At 36.5% G+C, this 24,576-nt stretch overlaps 3 protein-coding genes across 5 annotated transcripts in view; 1 reads left to right on the plus strand and 2 right to left on the minus strand.

Annotated features, from left to right (window-relative positions):
- Nucleotides 1-5,897: 5,897 nt before the first annotated feature.
- Nucleotides 5,898-7,463, minus strand: LOC145764294 (uncharacterized). Its single transcript, XM_082575916.1, has one exon. It carries the CDS (start codon nt 7,461-7,463, stop codon nt 5,898-5,900), a length of 1,566 nt encoding a protein of 521 aa, XP_082432042.1.
- A 29-nt stretch (nt 7,464-7,492) lies between these two features.
- LOC145764301 (uncharacterized) lies at nt 7,493-10,681 on the minus strand. Its single transcript, XM_082575922.1, has one exon. The coding sequence runs from the start codon at nt 10,679-10,681 to the stop codon at nt 7,493-7,495; it is 3,189 nt and encodes a 1,062-aa protein (XP_082432048.1).
- A 1,408-nt stretch (nt 10,682-12,089) lies between these two features.
- Nucleotides 12,090-24,576, plus strand: part of LOC145771894 (laccase-like) — a 47,216-nt gene continuing 34,729 nt past the window's right edge. Inside the window, exon 1 of one of the 3 annotated variants that reach the window (XM_082583668.1) lies at nt 12,090-12,236. In XM_082583668.1, the coding sequence (XP_082439794.1) occupies nt 12,146-12,236 (91 nt within the window). In that variant the 5' untranslated portion in view covers nt 12,090-12,145. Of the gene's footprint in view, nt 12,237-19,795; nt 19,849-21,364; nt 21,379-24,576 lie in introns of those variants that run through there. The other 2 variants (XM_082583676.1, XM_082583683.1) reach the window with 2 other exon arrangements.

Consider the following 24,576-nt stretch of genomic DNA (forward strand, 5'->3'; position numbering starts at 1 on the left):
TAGCCTATTGGAAAAGCCGAGGAAAAACGGGCATGCTAACTTCAAGTTCAAAGTGCTCTTTGAACAGTAGGCTAAATATCAAGGCCCTATTGAGTTTTTTTGAATTAACCTGTCACGTGACAATAACTGGCCAGAGTATGAAACTCAACGCATTTCTCTCTTGTTGTTTAAAAAAATGGGCGTGGGACAAAATGGTCGTAGTAGACTGTATGACCGCTTTGCTTCGAAGAATCGAAGTTCATTTTGTTAATTAGTTGTCTAGATCAGGGTTACTCAACTAATGTTGAAGATCCAGTTTGACAAGATGAAGAGTTGTTTTAGCGGTCCGGTAAATACGTTATTTCACACGCAACCACGAAAGTTTAACTATCAGTAGGCTACGGTACCACCAGCGAACCATTGTTTTAGGTAAAATGTAACTCGACTTTGATTTTTGACAAAGTGTTGGGGTCTGGGAGGAGAAGTGCCCAGCTCCAAAGATAATCACAGAGACAATTGCTTTCTCCAAATAGAAATCTGTTTAAAGAAGCCCTGAAACGTGGCAATGACGTCATTCTTTGAGAAGCCCAAGGTTCATTATCAACACCCAGAAGGTCCGGATTCAGACCGCGTTCCGCTAGTTGAGTAGCCCTGGTCTAGATCAACCGATTTTTTTGTATCCTTGTTAGAATGAATATTCATTAAGAGAATAGTCAAGTTCAGTAACCCGTAAAGTTATTTTAAATCATACCTGCGCCGCCATAAAGGCAGCATTTTTGTCCGCTCATTCAAATAGAATTAAACAATATTTGATAAACACATTTTTGTTATTTCAGGTCTTCAAAACAAACTAGTTATCCGTTTGAAAACATTTTTTGCAAAAATAAACTTTTGTTCCTTTTAGGCTGTGTTGCAAGTGATATCATTATGTCCGTTTTGCTTCCCAATCATCTATAATCCGTTTTCTCTCAAACAAGCTACCTAAGAAAGTTTACAGTTATAAATAAAACCAACATAGGCGTATACAGAAAGCTTGTTTTTTGGAGGATCGTGATTTCTTTTTCACCAATGTTCAAAACTGAAAGAGAAGCAGAAGTTTACAAAAACCACCTAAATTAATTATCATCACATTTAAATAGACAAGTTTTTATAACAAAGTAGGCTAGGCTGTGAGAAAGCTTTTTCGAATCAATCAGCTCTTTGTCGCTGATTGTGGCACAGAAGTTTCCATTTTTTTTGTGTAGAATATTCATTCAAGTAGGCTACTGCTGTAGGCTAGTTTTGGAAGATAGAGAAAAAAAGTGGTAGTTTTCTACTTTTTTTTTTCAAAAAAAAAATGTTTTTTGCCCCGCTTTCTCCCAATGATAATGTTATGGTTGATTTATTACTGCTCTACAACTGCAAATGTTTTTTAGCGACATTTTTATTTGGTAGCTTATCATATTTAGGATGTCATCAGATTATTACCAGACTTATCCTCAGAACAAAAGTTGTAGCATACCTATTTGCAAAAAAGCTTGGTGTACTGTCCAAGTGTTCATTATTATTATTTACTAAGCTTATTTATTTGCATCAGACAAGAACGTAGGCTACATATTAAAAAACGAACTTGACTTCAGTCTATTTCCATCACAAATGCCATTATTTAAAGAAACATGAATTCAGGCAAAACTATTGCTGGGACTCATTTGAACGGCATAGAAAGATGATAAACAACTTGCTAATCAGTTGCAATACTCATTTCGATGGTTTGGGTTCAATTCCCATCCCCTGCCATTATTCTTTTATCTTCTGTAACTCAACTGAGTGCAAGAAGGATCTTAATGACTGTAATCAATTGAGTTTATACGGAAAATTGTCCTACCTATCTTAACCAATGTCATATGTCACGCATGATAGGCCTATTCCCATAAAATCAGTAGCGTGTTGCTTACAATGATGTTTTCCGTATGACAGGCAACGTAACTTACCGCGTCATGTGACAGCTAGTACTATCCAAGTAGAACACATTCTGTTAAGTTTTCATGTAGCACTTCTTAAATGATTTAAACAATTTCGTTCATCAATACAAGTTTTCAAACTATTGGTTGATAAATGCGCTCTGCAATTTCGTCGAATCGTCTTATTTCAAAGATCACTGGCTGGTTACTCAAGGTACTCCACAAAATCACTGTTTTTTGGAGGGAGTGGAGCGTCTGTCACGGCTGTTGTCGAAGAACAATTGTAGCCTACGTCCATGGGGCTCGTCTTCTGAGTTTCCCTACCCCATGCCGGCAGATTTATGTACTGCCATCACCATCTTTCTTTTGTTTTGATATCGAGGTCTTCTGAAGTGATATTTAAAATAGAGTTTTACATAAACTTTTCTTACATCAAATAAGCAAACACAACATTACGGCGTCTGGCATCGCACATTGAACCGAATTAGCAAAAACAAGGTGTTGCCTTTCCTTTGAGAAAGGTATTCCCGCAGGGAAACAAAGCTAACGACAGTGGCGCCGGCAGGGGGGGGGGGCAAGCGATGTTTTAGGCATCATCTTTTTAATTTTTTTTTTTATTAATACATATTAATATTTTTTTTAAAATATTTGGATCCCAACCTCAAGTAAGTCAACTCAAGTTGCAAGGGGGGGGGGGTAAAAGTTCTCTCTTTAAAAAAAAAGTATGGAAAACCTTGATGACTAAATTGTACATTAGATAAAAAGATTTTCTACAGAAGCAAAGATATAGACTTTTTAAAGTTTTAACTAACGTCACATTTATGTAGAAAAATAACAAACTGTTAAATTTTTGATACCTCACACTCCCATGACTTCTTCCGCGCGCATTTTGGCATTGGTTGCTTGCAGTGATTCTTTCACTTAAACAAAACGTTTTGTTTCAGCAGTTTTGAGTTGTTCGATTCTTAAGTTGTAAAGGAGACTCAATTTCTCCAATATTTATCATTTATGTTTCTTCTTTAATCTCAGCAGAGTATAAAACTTGTAAAAGTTTTTCATCCATACGACGTCATGAATGAAATTATATCTCAAATCGGCGTAATGACGTGACATCATCTAAACATTTTACCGAATAATAAATTAACAAATTCGATCGTCAAAAGTGGTTTGGTGGTGGTAAATATTACGTAATGAAAAAAATGTGATAAGGTTGGAAGACATTACATCATGTTTTTTCAATACAAATTGAAGTTTAAAATTTATTCTTTTGTTCATAGTCGTAATCCACCTTCAAAGCGGTACTACAAAGAACAATTTTCGATAAGGGGGGCATCAAGAATAAGTCGACATGACTTTTAACCCTGAGAAGGTTGGGCTCTTGGAGTCTTGCTCAGTTTGGGGGGGGGGCTGTCGATTCTTCTTATGCTTTAGGAGTGATATTTCTGTTATTTTGGCACGGTTTCAAAATTTGGGATTCACTTTGTAAAATTATTCACGCTGAGCATATCCGAAAATTAAAACTATGTGAATTTTAGAACTGCTCATATACGTTGAAATGTTGAGGTCACTTATGAGTGTAATTTGTAGCGTGAGTTTACACATTATTTTTTGGTAGAGTAATGAAGAACGTGCATTGTAATGTTGTGATTAATTTTTGTTTACATTATTTTACATACAGCCAATGCCCTTCACGCTGTGAAACAGTTAGGATTAACGAGACATGGACCAAATTAATTACTTTCATCCAGCTGGTGGGAAAATGTTTCACAATAGAATATGAAATATTTCAGAGGATGTGCTGAGAAATGCCTTATATCTTTCAATTTATAACCTTTATTCGCTCAAAATTTCAGCTCAGTAGAGGTGAATAAAAGTTAGGAAAAGTCAAGAAATCTCGTAGTCGCAGCCTCAGTGGTTTTAGAGATACAACTGTTGATACAAAAAAGTCGAATTGACAGCCCCCCTCTCCAACCTTCAAAGGGTTTGCATTGAGTCAACAGATCTATGCCTTAAGGTTTACGTCAGCTCCAGAGATCAGTAAAATATAAGGTTGTTATGTTCGGTGCAACAAGACCATTGATTGATTGGTTTAGTGAGGATTCGTAGTCCCATTGCTTTCATTTTGAGTGATCATACTGATTTTCAATTTATTCCTACAAGACGTTACGTAATGAAAAATATATAACTAAGGTTGGAAGACATTACCGTACGTCATGTCTTTTCAATTCAAAACGAAGTTTAAAATTTATTCTTTTGTTCATAGTCGTAATCCTCCTTCAAAGCGGTATTACAAAGAACAATTTTCGATAAAGGGGGCATCAAGAATATGTCGACATGACTTTTAAGGTTTACGTCAGCCCCGGAGATCAGTAAAATATAAGGTTCTCATTCTCGTGATTGTAAGCCGCGGGAAATTTTTTCTCTAAAAAACAGGTTCCCGGGAAGCTAAACATATTTTCCAGTCCTGGTAGAAAACAAGAGAAATTAAATTATATACCACTGTCTTGCATGTCTTGCACCAGTGGCGTAGCCAAGGTAGGGGGGTTTGGGGGTTTCAACCTTTCAAATTGAATTTACGGATGTTAATACACTGTTTACAAGAAAAGTTTTAGCCTATGATGTAATTTCTCGTTAAACTGTGCAAGGATGCAAGCCATCTGCAACTGCTGAGATCGCTTGTTCGATCTAGATTCTAGATTAACATCTAAACAGCTATTTGTTATACAAAACTTGAATATACCAGAAATAGCTTAAAGTAACTTCATTGTCTCAAAGCTTTTTGTTTGACACTCATCAAGATGTATGACCTCTATGACGTTACATGTTCTAAACTTTGGGTTGACTTCAGAGCATAAAAGTTAGTGACTTTATACCGGAATAAGATCGCTTTTTGAATCAACCAAGGAGAAAATTGATAAATAATAAAACTGTAATAATCCCGCAAAAAAAAGCAATCAATCTATGTGTCTAAAAAAAAGTTTGCTTAATTTTAAACGAAACTGCATTAAAAGAGCGAGTTTTGCCAATACCAAACATTCAAACATTTCAGTCAGGAATTAGCAACAAAAAAACATAGAGACTTAGCTTTATTTCCGAAAAATGCCGAAGAAAACATGATCTTATCCTTTTGCTATGCCACCGGACAGCACCATTTTACAGAAATATTCATACCCACAATTTTGTTGAAAATGCTCTCAGAATGCACCAAACTGAAAGTAATTTTTCAAAATTTTCTGGGGAAGGCCCCCCAGACCCCCGCCGCTAAGTGTCGCCTTCGGGCTTCGCCCGTCGGCTGTCAACACCTCCCCTTTCAAAATTTTTGACTACGCTACTGTTGTAACGTCCGCTTTGTCTATTTGATTGCTACGTTACAGTGACGTATTTTGTTTGTCGTTGACCTTTGCTCTATTGAACTGCCTGGTCAGTTTCTTCTGTCTAGATTGCTTCCAACAACACGACACATGAATTTGAATTGGTTTTCACGTGTTCTTTTAATGTGCGTTTTTAGACAATCTTTTAAACACAGGTAACTTTGAGATTTCTTAATTTGCGACCGTCCAGAGAAAAGCAATTTTGTAGAATGAAACAAATCGATTTACAGTACAATTTACGAATTCCCTTTCTCAAGGATTGACAATTATTGAAAAACGAATAGGTCATAATGGTTGTATAATTCAATGAAAACTGACGTTGTATCGTCGACTAATAAGTTACTGATTTAACGAAAACAGACCACAGGTGCCAAACGCATATGCGAAAGAGGCCAAACAATATAAAAGAGAAACAAAAACAGGTGGCTTTTTTAGTACAGTGGTCGGCAAAAGAGAAAAAATCCAAATATTAACAAACGAGTCACAAATGAACGCAGAGGGCTTAACTTAAGAAAATTGGCAGTAACATTCCCTCCCCTTTAAGGCCTCGTACATTTGTTCAAATACACAGGTATAAACAACATGAGAAAACAAAATCAGCACAAATTTACATTGGTTTTGCAGGAACGATCAAGCATAACTTTTGAATTGGTCTGACAATCAAGGACTGTTTAGTTTGAACGCTAACGCTACGGACAATGCCATTTTTGTCGGGAAACGTTTGAATTACGCGACCCATGAGCCAATTGTTTCGGGGTGTGTTATCTGCGATTAAAACTATGTCCCCCACAGTCAGATTAGGAGATTTTTTGGTCCACCTTTGTTTTTGCTGGAGCAAAGGTAAGTACTCTTTTACCCACCGTGTCCAAAAGACGTCGGCCATGTATTGGACTTGTCTCCAGCGTTTTCGAGAGTAAAGCTCTTTTTTGTTTGTGAATGAGCCTGGAGGAAGGTTTATTTGCTGTTTTAGAAGAAGCAAATGGTTCGGTGTGAGAGCCTCCATGTCATTAGGATCGTCTGACGATTTTGTAAGTGGACGACTGTTAATAATGTTTTCTACTTCACACATGAAGGTAGTCAGCGTTTCATCTGTTAAAGTTTGGCCTTTACAGATAGCTGATAAGATTTTCCTAATGGATCTGATTTGTCTTTCCCACACACCTCCATGATGGGATGCACTTGGAGAGTTAAAGATCCACTTGATGCTTTTCTGTGTTAAAGCATCTTCGATTTGACTGTTGTTCCATGATTTGATGGCTTCTCTCATTTCTCGTTCACCACCAACAAAGTTTGAACCATTGTCAGATCTAATTTCTTCTACTTGCCCTCTTCTTGCGATGAATCGTCGTAGAGCGAGTATAAAAGATGAAGTGTCAAGAGAGTTTGCGATTTCAATGTGTACGGCTCTTATTACAAGGCAAGTAAAAATGACACCGTATCTTTTATGTTCTGTTCTACCCTTTTTAATAATAAATGGGCCAAAATAGTCTACACCAACATAGGTGAATGGAGGTTTGTCTGGTGTCAATCTGTTTTTAGGAAGATCAGCCATTTTTTGTGTGCTGAGTTTTCCGCTTCTTTTGCGGCAATCAACACATTTGGATAAAACCTTGCGGACTGCTGAATTGGCTTTTATAATCCATAGATTTTCGCGCAGGGCAGACAGGACGTGTTCCCTGCCACTGTGACCAAATGTGTCGTGCGTTTCTTGAATGATGAGAGGAACTATTTGGGAGCGATTTGGAAGGATAATTTGATGTTTTGCATCGTGTTTGAGAGGTGCAGCTTTGATGCGGCCACCAATTCTTAGTAAATTGTTTTCTAAGAAAGGGTCGAATTTTATTAAGCTACTGCAGTTGTTTAATGGCTTTTGTGCTTTCAGTTGGCTGATTTCGTTGGCAAAGTGTTTTGACTGAACAAAGGTAAAAATAAAGTCTTGTGCCTTTGTGAGCTCATCTGGAGACAAGCAAAGATTGTGTGCTGGGGCATTTTGTTTATTTGCAAGGTTAGTGAGTCTTAAAGTCAGAAATTTATGCTTACAACGGAAAAGCCAAGCAACGATTCTTTTCAGCTTGTACCAAGAAGAATACTTACCCAAAAGATCTTCCAGAAAGTGGGATTCGCTTTGGATTGCAAAACACGTTTGCTTTGGTTGTTTATATTTCTGGGTCATTGTCCACGACTTCGAGAAATTCTGGTTGCTTAGGCCATTGAGGATTGTGGTTTCCATAGAAATTCAGGGCCGTTTTTCCATTGATTGCATTGAAGAAAGTTTGGAATTGAGAGACCCCTTGAAGCATGATTACATTTAGCTGCTTCTGAAACATTTGCTGTTGAAGCCAAGCAATCGTCTACGTAGAAAGACTCTTTTACTGTATCTACAGTAGTTGCACTAAAAAGAGATGAGTTGTCCTCAGCTATGCGTTTTAAAGCAAAGTTTGCAGAACTTGGGGAGCAGACAGTGCCAAATATATACACGTTCATTCGGTATTCTTGTAGAGGCGCTTCTAGATTCCCATCTTTCCACCATAAGAATCGGAATTGATCACGGTCTTGTTGAGGAACCTTTACTTGATGAAACATAGACTGTATGTCTCCTTGAATAGCAATTGTTTCACGGCGGAAACGAAGAAGAACGCCGACCAGGTTATTTGTGATGTCTGGGCCTTGTAATTGAGTATCATTGAGACAGATACCTTTGTATTTGGCAGAGCAATCAAATACTACTCTGAGTTTCTCAGGTTTTTCTGGATGATATACACCATGATGTGGAATATACCACGTTTTTCCATGTATTCCAGGGACATCAGTAACGTTTTCGGCGTATTGATTCATGATCATGTCATCAACAGACCTTTTATAGTCCATGTAGAAATTAGCGTCCCTTTCAAACTTTCGTTTTAAGCAATTAATTCTTTGGAGAGCTTGAGATTTGTTAAAGGGTAATTTTAGGTCCGGATTTCGAACGGGCAAGTCGATTTGGTAGTGCGAGTCTTCCAAAAGTTTGATACTAGAGTTAACAGATTTCATGAATTGAGCTTGTTGAACAGATAATTCGGGTTTACAGTTAACAATTGAGTCAACAGCGTCAAAGCACATGTCGCACATTGGATGGGTAGAAGTTTTGGTAAAGAAATTTTTAGTTCTACTTTGATCCTGTTTGCTGTTAGGACAATTCACTAGCCAACCAACGGCCGTTTTGATGGCATAATAGCCACCTTTTGCTTGTATTACTTCTTGTGGTTGGAGAACGTACGGATTGTCATTGCCGATAAGGAGTCCTACCTCTGCGTCAACATCGGGAATCGAGATGTTTGCAAATTCTGGAAAGTGTTTAGTGTCTTCTAGGGTAGGAATATCTGTATTTGAAACAGGAATTTGAAAAGTGGAGTAAAGAGAGCTTAGAGAAATGTATTTGTTTTCGTCAAAATCTGACATTTCGACATTTGTGACCACCTTTACCTTGTTACGTTTGCCAGTGTTGTTTAGCGTGATGGTACAAATATTAGTTTCTTGACAGTCGGCAATTTGCAACTTTTCTATCAAATCATTTGTTATGAAAGATGTTGTACTTCCACTGTCCAAAAACGCTTGTGTAGTGATAGTTTGATTACTTCCTTGCAGGCGAACCTTTACTGGGATTATGGGAAGCAGACTGCGAGAATTTGTTCGTGTGTTGACAAACCCATTGCGTATTGCTTGTGTAGGTTGATTGATATTAATTTTTTGAGTTGTGTCTTTAGGTGTGATATTTGTGGTGATTTGTGTTGCATCTGGGGGATGCAAGAGAGTAGTGTGGCGTTCAGTGCATCCTAGTTTTATGCAAGGGTCCTTCCTTTTACATTGATATGCCCAGTGACCAGCATTTAAACAGCACTTGCAGAGTTTGTTGTCGATTACAAATTTAAGCCTTTGGTCAATATTCATCATTCGAAATTGTTTGCATTGATTGAGAAAATGTTTATCTCTGCACAGATGGCATGTCCTTTCATGGTTCGACGATTTTATTTGCGTTGCAAAGGTTACGCTGCTCCTACGTTTGGAGTTGGAATCATCGAATTGTTTTTTAGTAGATTTTAGAATATCGCATGCCAAATTGGTCGTTTCTCTCGTTTTGCGCGAGACGTACCGTGAGAGATCTGAAAGGCTTATTTCTTGATTTCTTTCATGCAAAATTACGTCAACTTCGCGTAACCAGCTAGAATACCAGCCACTTGGCAAGCGTCTTATTATTTTTGTTATGGTATCCATGTTGTCCATTTTCTGTAAGTAATTCATGCCAGACAAAGTACATATGCAGGAAGTTAGTTCCGAAGAGAACTTGATTAGAGAATCCTTGTTAGAATTTTGAAGAGATGGGCCGTTTATGACGGAATCAACACATGCGCGAGCTATTTGAAATTTTTGACCGAAGGTTTGTTGTAGCAAAGCTCTTGCTTTTGTGTAACCTTCGTGGGGAAGCATGTATTGACACCCTTTTACCAAAGTGTGCGCAGAGCCTTTGGTGTATTGCAACAGATAAAAAAGTTTACGTTTAGGCTCTGTGAAATTACAATCAATTAACGTATCAAATGCGTCTATAAAACCACAGTATTCAGCAGAATTTCCATCAAAGATTGGGGGTTCTACAGACAACAGTGGGGACGGGTTGATAGTAATATTTGGAATTTGTTTCGAGTTTACTGATTGATTATTGTTTATTTGATTTAGTACAGGGGTCTGGGCATACGACGTACTCGGCTCATGTCTCACAAACGATTTATTTGTTACTGTTTGTGAAGGATTAATTTTGTTTGAAACGACAATAGATTCGTGAATGTTAGACCTGGCTTCTACGCCACTCAACGTTAATTGGGATAACATAGGATACACAGAATTATTGTTTACATTAGTTGCTAAATTCGATTGAAATTGTCCGTTTATATCAACATTGTCTTTAGACATTTTATAGCGCTCACCAGCATCTTCTTCCGATTCTTCCGAAAGTTGGGCAATTGTCTCTTGGAGCTCTGCCTTTAGTTTAGCTTCCTGGACTTGTTGCAGGAATTTTCTTTCTTGTTCTTCACGTAGCTGACTTTGTTTTAGGACCATTGTTTCAAATTCTGCCCTTGCTTTCGCTTGCTCTTGTTCCAACTCGCAGATCCTTTTTTGTGATTCCAATCGAGCTAATATTACCGCCTTCTTAATTTTAGCGCTCATTGTAGAGGAGCGGCTTTTGCTGGAAACTTTGCTGGTGCTGTCGCTTGGGTGCAGACTGCCATTTTCTGCTTGGTAGAGCATTTTTGATTGTGATCTTGTTGTCACCTTTGATGTTTGGGGTTCTGGATTTGTTGATTCTTCGGCATTTGATTTATCTGCCACGTCTGTCTCCTTTACAGAATTTGTTGCCATTTTCTTGACATTCAACTTCGCTCACTGTCAACAACGACGACTTTCTTGATTGAAATGTCTAAAAACTGAAATGTAACGTCCGCTTTGTCTATTTGATTGCTACGTTACAGTGACGTATTTTGTTTGTCGTTGACCTTTGCTCTATTGAACTGCCTGGTCAGTTTCTTCTGTCTAGATTGCTTCCAACAACACGACACATGAATTTGAATTGGTTTTCACGTGTTCTTTTAATGTGCGTTTTTAGACAATCTTTTAAACACAGGTAACTTTGAGATTTCTTAATTTGCGACCGTCCAGAGAAAAGCAATTTTGTAGAATGAAACAAATCGATTTACAGTACAATTTACGAATTCCCTTTCTCAAGGATTGACAATTATTGAAAAACGAATAGGTCATAATGGTTGTATAATTCAATGAAAACTGACGTTGTATCGTCGACTAATAAGTTACTGATTTAACGAAAACAGACCACAGGTGCCAAACGCATATGCGAAAGAGGCCAAACAATATAAAAGAGAAACAAAAACAGGTGGCTTTTTTAGTACAGTGGTCGGCAAAAGAGAAAAAATCCAAATATTAACAAACGAGTCACAAATGAACGCAGAGGGCTTAACTTAAGAAAATTGGCAGTAACAACTGTCTGGCACTGTCAATATTTTGCCCCCCCCCATTGTTGAAGGTCTGGCGGCGCCACTGGCTAACGAATGATTATGCAAGGCGTGAGCACAATCAATTGGGCTATACCAAGAGCCAACAAGCGGCTTTGACATTGCACTTAAAGTAAACGAGCCTTTATAATCTGATAGCCACATTGAAAACGAATGAATTTTTTGTTATAATCGGTCAAATCTGCGTCACAGATGAGTGGTGTGTAGTAAAACACTCAACCGTGACAAAAGTGGCTTGGAATTTGCTTATTATAATAATTACGATGCGCTAGCAACAAGTTGATCAAACTACATATTTATAAAATGAAAACTTCATGTGTGGTAACAATTTTAAAATTTCTTTGAATTTTTTAAAAATTTTATGTTGGAGTCATCTCAAAAGTTGACCATTTCCAAAGTGTCACAACTTGAAGAGTACTTACCCAATTTTTCTCAAACTAGCATTGTTTTGCTTAGAAAACTAAGCTGTACAACTGTGTAAAATTACATGAAAATCTATGATTATTGAATCTATAACAAAATCCAAAACTTCTGGGTGATTTCACAAAGAATGACTCTAGTCTAAACCAACTCAGCTTTTCACAGTGGTCACGGTTGGGTTCCTGTTCACTTTGGTGCATGTGTCATTGGAGTTGAATAAAGAGCGTTTTTGCGGAAGTGAAACTCATTGTGGTGAACGGGTCTTCAGCTTTCGACGTTTGATCTAAAATTGTTTATTTTTCCACTGTAGTTCCAAAGAATGTACCGGTAGCCTTTTGTAATATATCAAAGCATATTGCTCATACTTAAAAGTGAAATGAAGATATTTTACTTGAGCGTGGTGATCATACTCATTGCTGATGATGCTCACGGTCAATGCGACAATGAAAACCCTCGTCCGTTTAAAGGTAGGAAATCTGTAAAACTTTTGTAGCATACTGCTTTCAGTAGCTTGGGCTATTAGACAGTTTGTCGGGTAGGCTATCTGCTTTTGAAGTATACACCTTTTTTTAGACCTAATATTTTATCGTCCTCCTTTGTAGGCTAACAAGAAACGTAGAAAAATTTGGATACAAACTTTGGACTAAAAATAATGACATTATATTATGAGAAATGAGAGATCTGTGGCTTCCACACCAGAAATAGGTCTTAATTGTTGTCAATTCGACGCTGAACCACAATTAGTCAATTACAAATTACGTAACAAACTAGCGAGGGTCATGACTTCGAAATAATGTGTGGTATCCTACGTCTTTTCATACTTTGTTGGGAAGTATCAAAATATAAAGCTTGCTTAATATATTTGGATAGTTGTCACCAGTTGCGCAGGGTAGGTCTACCTATATACATTTGTTCCAAGTTGATAAAGATTCTTGAAATAGGCTCACACTCACAACCTCGATGCAAATTGTTTGTTATTACCAAAGAATTAACAAAATGACCAGTTACTACATTTTGTTTGCTTTGGAGGCGGTTTGAAAAGTTTTTGTAAATTCTTAAGAATTTTCCGTAGCCTAAATGATATATGATAGTCTATGATAGCCAACATATCAGCAGTTTAACACAGACCTACATAGGGGACACCATGATTCCGACGAAACATAAATCTAAGGTTGAATGAACAATAAAAATGTTAAGCTCCAAAAAAGCAAATACACTTGCAGGGGTTTGAGCGACATGTTCGCAGAAGTTGTAGACAAGTTTTATTTTGTTGTTGCCGCTGTTTGGCCAACCACTTTTCTTTAAGACACATGATAAATCACCGTTTCAGAGTTCCATTTCTGTACAAAATAAACTTAAAAGTTTTGGTTTAAATTTGAAGTTAAATATAAACTATTTTTGATAACGACGGAATGATTTCAACAATTAATTTTTTACAACATTTTGAGTATCTTTTTATTTATTAGAAAGAGCCTATAATTTGGATGAAAGAAGACTTCTTAAAAATCTTTTCCGTTTTTATGTTATGATCACGTCTTGTAATAATTTTTCGTAATGATAAACGTAATCATGCTTACGTATTAATATACTTACTGTCGATAAGCAAAGTCAAAGAAAACTTAACATTTATATTAATTTGGCTTAAAAGTTAAATGTTTGCTTTAAATAACCTAACCTCTCACGTCAGTGCAATAATATACGGTATACAAATCAGTTTTGCTGTGTTATTAGCCTAACAGTGGACAATCGCACGTTTGTTGAAAAATTTGAGATGATCAGTAATAATCACAGTTATTTAACTAAAAACACCCCAAAAAGACTTCAGACAGAGTGTACTCAGTCACCCTATCATGTTTTTTCCTGAACGTAGCCCAAAAATAAGCGACATTGCAAGAAGCACAAATGAGAAAACAATTGAATAAAAAAATTGAAGAAATGTTATTGAGTAGGCGACATATTCAGTCAATTTCGATCACTTTTCAGCTACAACGAAAATTACTAAAGTAGCTTGCTATTGCGCAGTGCGCACAATATAGGCTGTGCCTGGCATAACGTTTTCATGCGAATGCCATATTTTTGACACGAAATAAAAACAAATGGTTGCACAGCAGTTATTACACTGGGTTTGCCAACAAGATACGATCCTGATGTTGTCAGAGACGTAGCTGGGATTTTGCCAAGGGACATACTTTTACGTTTCTTGGTGAGAAGGGTGAGTCACGATGCATGACTTTTCACAGGCAATTTTAAATTTTAAAATCATTTTAGCACCTCCTGATACTGCCCCCAGGGGGGGAAATGTTCTCCCCTTGGCGTCTAGACACACCAATGCAGGTATAGACTATAGAGCAGTGTCCAAACAGCAAATCAGTTGTATTTTACATTGATTGAACGTCTGCAGACATTGAAGCAATGGAAAAAACGACTGATGTGCTATCTGGGTGGTTTCCAAATTGTAGTGCGCGTACCACTAGTGGTAAGCGGGAGTCTTCCAAGGATACGCGAGAAGCTCACTCAAGTTGACAATTATTGTCAACTTAAGTGAGCTTCTCGCGTATTAAAAATGTATTAATTATATTTTAACTTTGTTTGAGAATTATTAAAATAAAGTTCAACCAGCCTCATGTTTAAAAAGAATATATATTTCGCTACATAATGAGCATCTTCAGTTCTGCAAACAAACAAACAAATTACTGCAATGACTGCTGCATAAAGGGAAAACTATGCTGTAAGCCTCTATAATCAAAATTAAAATGATGAGCAAAATTTCTTCAATATTTACACATTAAGAAAATTGTTTACGTCATGGGATATAAAAACCAATGTTTAAAGTGAAGAATAAAAACCAAGAATGGATTTGGCAAATCTTCTCTCGTCGGTAAATGGCAGTTCACTCTAAGAGCTATCAATAGGTAAAGTAAAGTGGTATCAAGAAATGCAAATCATTCAAAAACGGCAGTTCAGTTTGTAAAATGAAAAATCAATTGAAATTGTTGATGTGGTTGCCAAGGAACAAATTTGTTTGCGAAAATAGTCTACGAGCAGTAATAATGAAACATATTTATGCAAATTTTAAATGAATGAATCCATTCTTGTCAAACTGCCGAAGAAGCCAAAAGCCACACAATGTACTGAATTTAGAACCCTTAGTCTCATGAGTCATATACTAAAAATTTTGCTGAGAGTTGTACTTAGAAGAAATAGAAAAATTATCGAAAATGAAATTAATGAAACTCAAAGTGGTTTTATGCCTGGAAAGGGAACACGGGAAGGAATTTTCAATATGAGAACTATATGTGAACGTTACAACCAAATCAATAAAGATGTTTATACTTGCTTTATAGACTATGAAAAGGCCTTTGACCGAGTTAAACACGAAAAATTGATGCAATGTTTGGCTGATATAGGTTTAAATGGAAAAGATCTGCGACTAATAGCAAATCTATATTGGACGCAAAAGGCGTTTATTCAGATGGAAGATGGTCTATCTGGTGCAATGGACATAAAACGTGGAGTTCGCCAGGGATGTATACTATCTCCATGTCTATTCAACTTGTATACTGAAATGATTTTCAGACAGATTGATGGAATGGAGGGTATCAGCATAGGAGGTATGAACATATCCAACCTAAGGTATGCAGACGATACTGTTTTATTGGCGGAATCAACAGAAGCTCTCCAAACAATAATAGAAAAAGTGAACAATATTGGAAAGGAATATAACATGAAAATCAACATAAACAAGACGAAAACTATGATTATTACAAGAAAAGAAAATGTACCAAGTTTAAATATTACCATTGGCGGAATGCTGGTCGAACAAGTCAAAAGCTTCACCTATCTGGGACACACAATAACTGAAAATGGCAGATGCGATACAGAAATATTGAGACGAATAGAAATAGCAAGAAACAACTTCGTGAAAATGAAAAAGACATTAACAACACGCAAAATTAACATCAACACTCGAAAACGAATTGCGAAATGCTATATATGGACTACACTACTCTACAATGCAGAAACATGGACACTGTCATCACAAATGGTTAAACGACTTGAGGCATTTGAAATGTGGATTTATAGAAGAATGCTTAAAATTTCATGGAAGGATAAAATCACAAACAAAGATGTACTATCCAGAATACAAACCAACATGGAAGTTCTACAAACAATTAAATCAAGAAAATTGAAATATTTTGGCCACATGATTCGCAATAATTCTATTCAAACACAACTACTAGAAGGAAAAATGAACGGCAAACGAAATAGGGGCAGACCACCAAGAATTTGGACTAATGATATTGAAGACTGGTCAGGACTTAACTACAAAACTACAAAAGAAAAAGCTCAAAACAGAGAAACTTGGCGTCTCATTGCCTCCAACCCTCGACGAGAGGAAGGAACTTAATGATGATGATGATTTATGCAAATTATAAAGGTCATACATTATAAAGGCGAAGTGAACATTTGGGAGGGGTTCGGTTCATTCAAAACAAGCGTGAATTACAAGAAATAGTAGTAACAGTGGATAAATTAAAACCGTAGAAAACAGTAACACTTGAAATTACAGTGAAGCCTATTATCATTTCTAAAAACATTCTATCTGATTTTGGGTAAGAACATTTTTTTAATGTTAATGTTTGCATTTAAAATATGAAACCAAAAGTTTTCTCGGCTATCAAGAATGGAAGGTTTAGGTTCTTCAACGAAAATAACTTCGAAACAATCTGGAAGGGTGGGTTTATTCTTGATAATATGGGGGTGAAATCGGTGAAAATGTTTTAGTAAGGCTGCTTTATCTGAATTGTCCTTGCAATCAAAGCTGTTCCAGTTGTGTCGGTGACCTGTCCATCTTACGGAAAAGGGGTTTTTAGTTTGGCCAACGTACTGATTTTTGCAGATCCTGCAAGTTGCGACGTAAATTCCAAAATTTTTGCAGGTTAAGTTTTGTTTCAGGTTAATTTTTTTTCCAGAGCATGCAGTTAGAAATGTGGTAGAAGGCACCATACTCGTTTGATGATTTTTTCTGTTCCCGCAAAGTGCACATTGTCCACAAGGTTGCGATGTCCCTGTTTCAGGTTTAAGATTTGTGCTTAGGGAAATAGATTTATAGTTCGTTAAGTGGTTTGCAAGTGTTGCTGGGCGTTTAAAAACGACTGCTGCATTGGGTTTTAGTTTTGCTTCCTTGGTGGTAACTTTCAAAAGGTGTGGAAAAGAAGTGGCCCAAATAATTTTTTTAAAGTTTTGATTTCGTTTAGTAATGCTAGGTCCAAGACGCGATTTCCATGTTTTTGCCAAGGTGATCATTTCTTTCGTGATAGTTTTGTTGAAACCCGAGTCTATGCATTTTTTATAGAGTTTTTCCAAACTGGCCAGGTAATAATCTTCACGTTCATTAAGTCGGCGCATGCGAATTGCCTCTCCATAGATATATTATTATATTATATTACACCGACAGCCTACCACAAGAAAACCGGTTCCAGCTCTAAGTATTTTTGTGATAATACAGTTGGTTATGCATATCCCCTGTTTAAAACGCACAAAATTAATCCAATAGAATTAAAAAAGATTGATGTTTTTAAAATACCTACTAGACTGCTCCAATCCGCGGGTAACATTACTACCTCAAGAATAACAGCGTTCCTTGAGTCACTCCTACAGCCAATCAGCATAAATTTTTGTCAGTCAGAAGTAGACGAATATTGTAGAGACAGCAAATATTATATTTCTAAATTAATTGAATGTCAACAAAACAAAGACTTTCAAAATCAATTCAAAAATAACAATCTGTTCTTGGTAGCAGCTGATGTTGTTTCTCTTTATCCCAGTGTGAGCCGGAATCTCATCCAAACGGCAACCAGTTACGCTTTGCAAAAACACACAACATGGAAATCTAAAAGTCAAGAAACGTTCGTTCAGTTAATCATGTTGTGTTTGGAAAACGTCATCATTCGATTCAAAAACAAATTTTACAAACAAGAAGAAGGAATAGTGACTGGTGACAACAATTCGGTATCAATTGCAAACATCTGTATGCATTACATTATTAGATCAGTCGCTACCACTATCAACCGGGCAGAAATTTTCAAGAGATTTATAGACGACATAATGTTTATATCATTCGGTGCAGATTTGACAAACGACATTCAAGAAAAATTAAGGCAAGTCTTTGAAAATTGGGATTTAAAGCTACAGTTCAGGGTGGTCTCAACAGAAAAAGATGGCACAGGAGTAGAATTTTTAGATGTTCATCATATTATTGACCAGAAAGCCCCAGCAAAATTCTTTACAACCAATTTTGTGAAACCTACTGCAATTAACTCAAAATTTTTACACGGAAGTTCTCATCATCCCACACATGTTTTCAAGTCAATCATCTATGGAGAGGCAATTCGCATGCGCCGACTTAATGAACGTGAAGATTATTACCTGGCCAGTTTGGAAAAACTCTATAAAAAATGCATAGACTCGGGTTTCAACAAAACTATCACGAAAGAAATGATCACCTTGGCAAAAACATGGAAATCGCGTCTTGGACCTAGCATTACTAAACGAAATCAAAACTTTAAAAAAATTATTTGGGCCACTTCTTTTCCACACCTTTTGAAAGTTACCACCAAGGAAGCAAAACTAAAACCCAATGCAGCAGTCGTTTTTAAACGCCCAGCAACACTTGCAAACCACTTAACGAACTATAAATCTATTTCCCTAAGCACAAATCTTAAACCTGAAACAGGGACATCGCAACCTTGTGGACAATGTGCACTTTGCGGGAACAGAAAAAATCATCAAACGAGTATGGTGCCTTCTACCACATTTCTAACTGCATGCTCTGGAAAAAAAATTAACCTGAAACAAAACTTAACCTGCAAAAATTTTGGAATTTACGTCGCAACTTGCAGGATCTGCAAAAATCAGTACGTTGGCCAAACTAAAAACCCCTTTTCCGTAAGATGGACAGGTCACCGACACAACTGGAACAGCTTTGATTGCAAGGACAATTCAGATAAAGCAGCCTTACTAAAACATTTTCACCGATTTCACCCCCATATTATCAAGAATAAACCCACCCTTCCAGATTGTTTCGAAGTTATTTTCGTTGAAGAACCTAAACCTTCCATTCTTGATAGCCGAGAAAACTTTTGGTTTCATATTTTAAATGCAAACATTAACATTAAAAAAATGTTCTTACCCAAAATCAGATAGAATGTTTTTAGAAATGATAATAGGCTTCACTGTAATTTCAAGTGTTACTGTTTTCTACGGTTTTAATTTATCCACTGTTACTACTATTTCTTGTAATTCACGCTTGTTTTGAATGAACCGAACCCCTCCCAAATGTTCACTTCGCCTTTATAATGTATGACCTTTATAATTTGCATAAATATGTTTCATTATTACTGCTCGTAGACTATTTTCGCAAACAAATTTGTTCCTTGGCAACCACATCAACAATTTCAATTGATTTTTCATTTTACAAACTGAACTGCCGTTTTTGAATGATTTGCATTTCTTGATACCACTTTACTTTACCTATTGATAGCTCTTAGAGTGAACTGCCATTTACCGACGAGAGAAGATTTGCCAAATCCATTCTTGGTTTTTATTCTTCACTTTAAACATTGGTTTTTATATCCCATGACGTAAACAATTTTCTTAATGTGTAAATATTGAAGAAATTTTGCTCATCATTTTAATTTTGATTATAGAGGCTTACAGCATAGTTTTCCCTTTATGCAGCAGTCATTGCAGTAATTTGTTTGTTTGTTTGCAGAACTGAAGATGCTCATTATGTAGCGAAATATATATTCTTTTTAAACATGAGGCTGGTTGAACTTTATTTTAATAATTCTCAAACAAAATTTTCGATGTGATCAAGTCAACCGCTTCTTGCTGACGGCGTGCCAGGGTTAGGTCTCGGTGTCTCAGAAGACATTCACTTTATATTTTAACTATTATAGTTAAAATATAATTAATACAGTAGAATTTGCGCTAACTTTCAGGTTACACAATGTCCATTATTGTGTCGTACTTAATTTTATTCTGAGAGGATTCAAGTGTTCATGACTCAACACCCAGGTCAGTGATTCTCTATTTTTTCTTGCGACGCTTTTTGAAAAGTTTGTTGGACATGCAACGCACCAAGCGATAGGAATTTCAGTCATTTCTATTTATTTGTTTGTATCTCCAGCCTTCATTTCACTCGCGGCGAAGTGAATTAGAATTACGCTATGTGATTGTTAAACCATAATCAATTGCTACAGACAGTTTCGTATTGATGAGTTTTAATGCACATAAGGAATAATATCTGTATGCGTTTTATTGCGCGATTAATTTTAGATATGAAAGGAATCATTGCACGACGCCCTTGAAAAGTTGAAACGACGTACCAGCAGTGCGTCACGACGCACAGTTTGAGAACCTCCGACCTTGGTTGTTCACCAGAAACGCCAAAACTTTTCAGTTTTCAATGTTGCTACGGATGGTAGCAGTATAGTAGTGCAGCCTATTTATTGGTGTTTTGCTTATGCGACAACTAAACAGCTAAATTATATTTAGTCTAATATTAACAATCTAACAACTTTTTTGTCTTTGAGTCCTGTGCTCATATTTGTTAAACTTTTTTGCTTTTTATTGTATACTTTTGAGATTTTCTGGATATTTTATGGTGATGGTGCTACGCGAACACTGTAAGAAAATGTTAAATGGTACTCGAATAGAAAAAGTCTGGGAATCACTGCTATAGAGTCTAGACCAGTGGTTTTCAACCAGGGTTTTGCGGAACCCTAAGGTTCCGCCAGTAAGTCTAGGGCAGCGTTTCTCAAAGCGCCAAGGGGGCGAAAAAATCAAAAGGGGCAATCGGGGGGCGAAAACACTCGAAAGGGGCGAATTTATCAAACCACCAATAACAGTCCAACGCGCAAACCATTTACTGCAAATAGATGAATCCAACTTGACCGACAATGTATCGCTGCTGCTGCTTGGATATGTGCGTTTTGTTATAATATGAGAACAAGAAGAAATGATTTTTGCGCTCAGCCTTCCTCCAGATATTCGGGCATCAAGCATCTTTAATGCAGTGAAAAACTTCTACGAAGAGAAGGGGATTCCACTGAAGAATATTCTACAATGCGCAACTGATGGTGCTTCGGCAATGGTTGGAAAGCATCGAGGGTTCATTGCACTGATGAAAAGAGCAATTGCTGGACTTATTGCAATACATTGTGTAATTCACCGTTAGCATTTGGTTGCCCGTAATCTCAGTCCTGAACTGCATGAATCACTGAATATTGTGATAAAATGCGTCAACAAGATAAAAGCACAGGTCAAAATGTCTTATCTCAGTTTCCCAATTTGCGCAAAAATGTTATAATAGAAGAACAACGGCAAAAATACTGCTCACATTTAGACATGCTTCATAAAGACATGAAACTTCGCTTTGCAGATCTCGTGGACCTCCATGTTCCAAACTGGGTGGTACAACTATTTTCTACCGAACCCACAGACATAGAAGTGGAACTTCAAGAGCAGTTCATTGATATGCAAACAAACGATGAAGAATGAAATTCAGAAATGATCGATACGATTTGTTTTGGTGCCAGGTTGCTGGTAAATATATGAGCTTCTCTGGAAAGAAGCTAGAATGTGGATTTTGTCGTTTCTTACTTCATATATGGTTGAAAAGGGGTTTTCGGCTGTGACATAGATGCTTTCTAAGCAAAGAAATCGCTTGCTAGTTCATAAACGGGATGATCTTCGACTCTATCTTACGAAGATGTCGCCAAACATTTCAAAACTTTGTAAAAGTCGCCAAGCTCATCCATCCCATTGAACATTATCATGTTACTGTCAATTTCGTTGATTAAATTCCTAAAACTAAAGTTGTCTATCACTCTATTATCAATGTTTATTTTACTTGACAGAATTAGGGGGGCGAAATTTTATTTCAGTAACGAAAAGGGGGCGATGAACTAAAAAAGTTTGAGAAGCACTGGTGTAGGGGTTCCGCAAGTTTACATTCAAATCCGAAAGTCTATTTTATTATTATATACATATTGTTTAAATATAATCAAATATTGATTAGATTTGCCACTAATATTAAATTTGCTACACTTTAACACGATCGCTGCGATCCTGAATTTGCGTTGTTTTTCTAGTGGTGGTTTTCTCTAACCTTCTTGTATGGTGTTTTTCTCTAACCCTATACTCAAGTTTCTCATTGAATTTTTTATGAGAATAAATGTAATATTTTACAGTTTGTATTTTTATTGTACATAAATAAATCTGGACATGAGTATTTTAATTTAATTTTATTAATCAAACCATCTTTTTTACATAAGGCAATAAAATTATTGAACAGGGGTTCCTCGAGCTTTTGGAATGTTTCATTGGGTTCCGTTCCACCAAAAAGGTTGAAAACCACTGGTCTAGACACTTGTATTGGAAGTAAGCCTTTTTAATTTTTGCTCTAAATGTTTTTGTTCCAGTGCTTGCTTTTTCACAGTAGATTTGGAGTCAATAGCATTTAAAAGATGAGAACATTCCCAGCAGACCAGTGTGATTTGTGAATAAAAATGACTTTGTTTAAAGCGAGAGATGAAAACACCTATTTTAATTTGAAACTGCTTTATTAGAAGTCTTTTCTGTTAGTAGATTGTGCTATACAATTGTACATATAAAATAGTTAGGCTACATTTGATTGCACTAACAATGTTCAAGTTATCCAAACTCCCTGTTCGACACTTGAGCTGTATTGAAGGTTACAATATTTCCTTGCAATCGAGATGTCGGACACATGCCACAATGGCAGCTTATATTTTGGTCTACAATCATTGTGATATAGAAAGAAATTTTTGCCCTGGTTCACTTCCTGTGATCTCAGAATGTGATTCATTTCCGACGTTTGAAAAAGAGGTAAGTAGTGAAACTATCAAATAAGCAAATACTTGCTTGCTATGTGGTTTTAACGGAAGGCACTGTAGAATGTAGAATGTAAATACCTTATTGTTCTTTCCACTTCACAGCCAGAACGGAAGGCCTACCACTTAGTAATCTGTTTTGACTTCCAGAGAAACCGTCATAACCACAGCTCTTTCCAATGTAGAATGAAACTGTTAACATCATGTATCTAATTGCAAATTTATTATCACCAGAAAAACGGCAAAACATTTGTATCAGCTCTTTCTAGTTTGGTCTTCTTTGCAAAACTCTTTAAACCAGTAACGGAGCTAAAAAATATTTCATGGGGGAAGAGGAACTGTTGGGGAAGGGACAAATATTTCAATATTTGAAAGAAAGAGTTTATTTAAAAATATAGCTATTGAATGCAGCCAAAAATTTATGAAACGTCGTTCAACATGCAATATATTGTCATTAAAAACCGTGTTTTTTGTAGGGAAAAATAAACGCTTTGGGGGCGATTGCTCCCCCAAGTCCCTCCCTTGGCTACGTCCTTGCTTTAAATTTGGCAAAAGTTAACCCACTTCCCTAGCAGCACAAATTAGACCCAATTCGAAAAAAACAAGTGCATTTTCAGAATCAGGGGCTTCAAAATACCCTAAAATGACTCTTACATCCAGTGTCTTTGAAAAAATTGTTTTGTTGGAGAGTGTTATGCATAGCCAATGTCCTTTCAAATGTCAATACATAGTTTGGTCTTATGCTCTGGGATTTCTTGTTAATTTTAAAAAAGCGTTTAACCACACGTGCTTCATGAAACAGTGTGAAAATAAGTTCCTTTGAAAAATAACATCGCGATCAAACTGTTGAAAGTGATCAAAATGTGCTGCAAGGGAAGTGGATGAAGTTCTGCCAAATTTAAAGCAAGGACGTAGCCACGGGAGGGACTTGTTGGAGCAATCGCCCCCAAAGCGTTTATTTTTTCCTAAAAATAACGGTTTTTAATGACAATATATTGCATGTTGAACGACGTTTCATGAATTTTTGGCTGCATTCAATAGCTATATTTTTAAATAAACTCTTTCTTTCAAATATTGAAATATTTGTCCTTTCCCCAACAGTTGCTTTTGCTCCCCTAAAATATTTTTTTTAGCTAGGTTACTGGTTTAAAGAGTTTTGCAAAGAAGACCAAACTAGAAAGAGCTGATACAAATGTTTTGCCGTTTTTCTGGTGATAATAAATTTGCAATTAGATACATGATGTTAACAGTTTCATTCTACATTGGAAAGAGCTGTGGTTATGACGGTTTCTCTGGAAGTCAAAACAGATTACTAAGTGGTAGGCCTTCCGTTCTGGCTGTGAAGTGGAAAGAACAATAAGGTATTTACATTCTACAATCTACAGTGCTTTCCGTTAAAACCACATAGCAAGCAAGTATTTGCTTATTTGATAGTTTTACTACTTACCTCTTTTTCAAACGTCGGAAATGAATCACATTCTGAGATCACAGGAAGTGAACCAGGACAAGAATTTCTTTGTTTCCTTACTTTAAACAGTATTTAAACTTCTATAATCGATAACAAAATGATTGTATAGAATTTATTCCTCTCAGGTGAAACGTTTGTATAAAACTTAATAATTAAGCCTATTGTTGCGCTCAGAGATGAAGCGCCCAGCACATAAATTTACTGCACAAAAGAAAGCATAAAGGCAATACATGTTTATTGTTTGGAGCAGGGGTCACCAAACTTTTTTCTCTGAGGGCCGGATTGCTGCGAGATTAACAGCTGCGGGCCGGATGCAAATTGCGAAAACATATACAACTATTTAGAATCTCCATTGACTTGAATTGAGCACAATTAATAACAAAGTCAGCGGTGGAATAGCAAAGTTGTGATGAAAATCGA

Source organism: Aplidium turbinatum, chromosome 1, assembly GCF_918807975.1.
Source record: "Aplidium turbinatum chromosome 1, kaAplTurb1.1, whole genome shotgun sequence".
NCBI classification, from domain to species: Eukaryota; Metazoa; Chordata; class Ascidiacea; order Aplousobranchia; family Polyclinidae; genus Aplidium; species Aplidium turbinatum.

Coding starts and splice junctions, on each gene's coding strand:
- LOC145764294 (XM_082575916.1), bottom strand. CDS start 7,463: ATGACCCAGAAATATAAACAACCAAAGCAAACGTGTTTTGCAATCCAA.
- LOC145764301 (XM_082575922.1), bottom strand. CDS start 10,681: ATGGCAACAAATTCTGTAAAGGAGACAGACGTGGCAGATAAATCAAAT.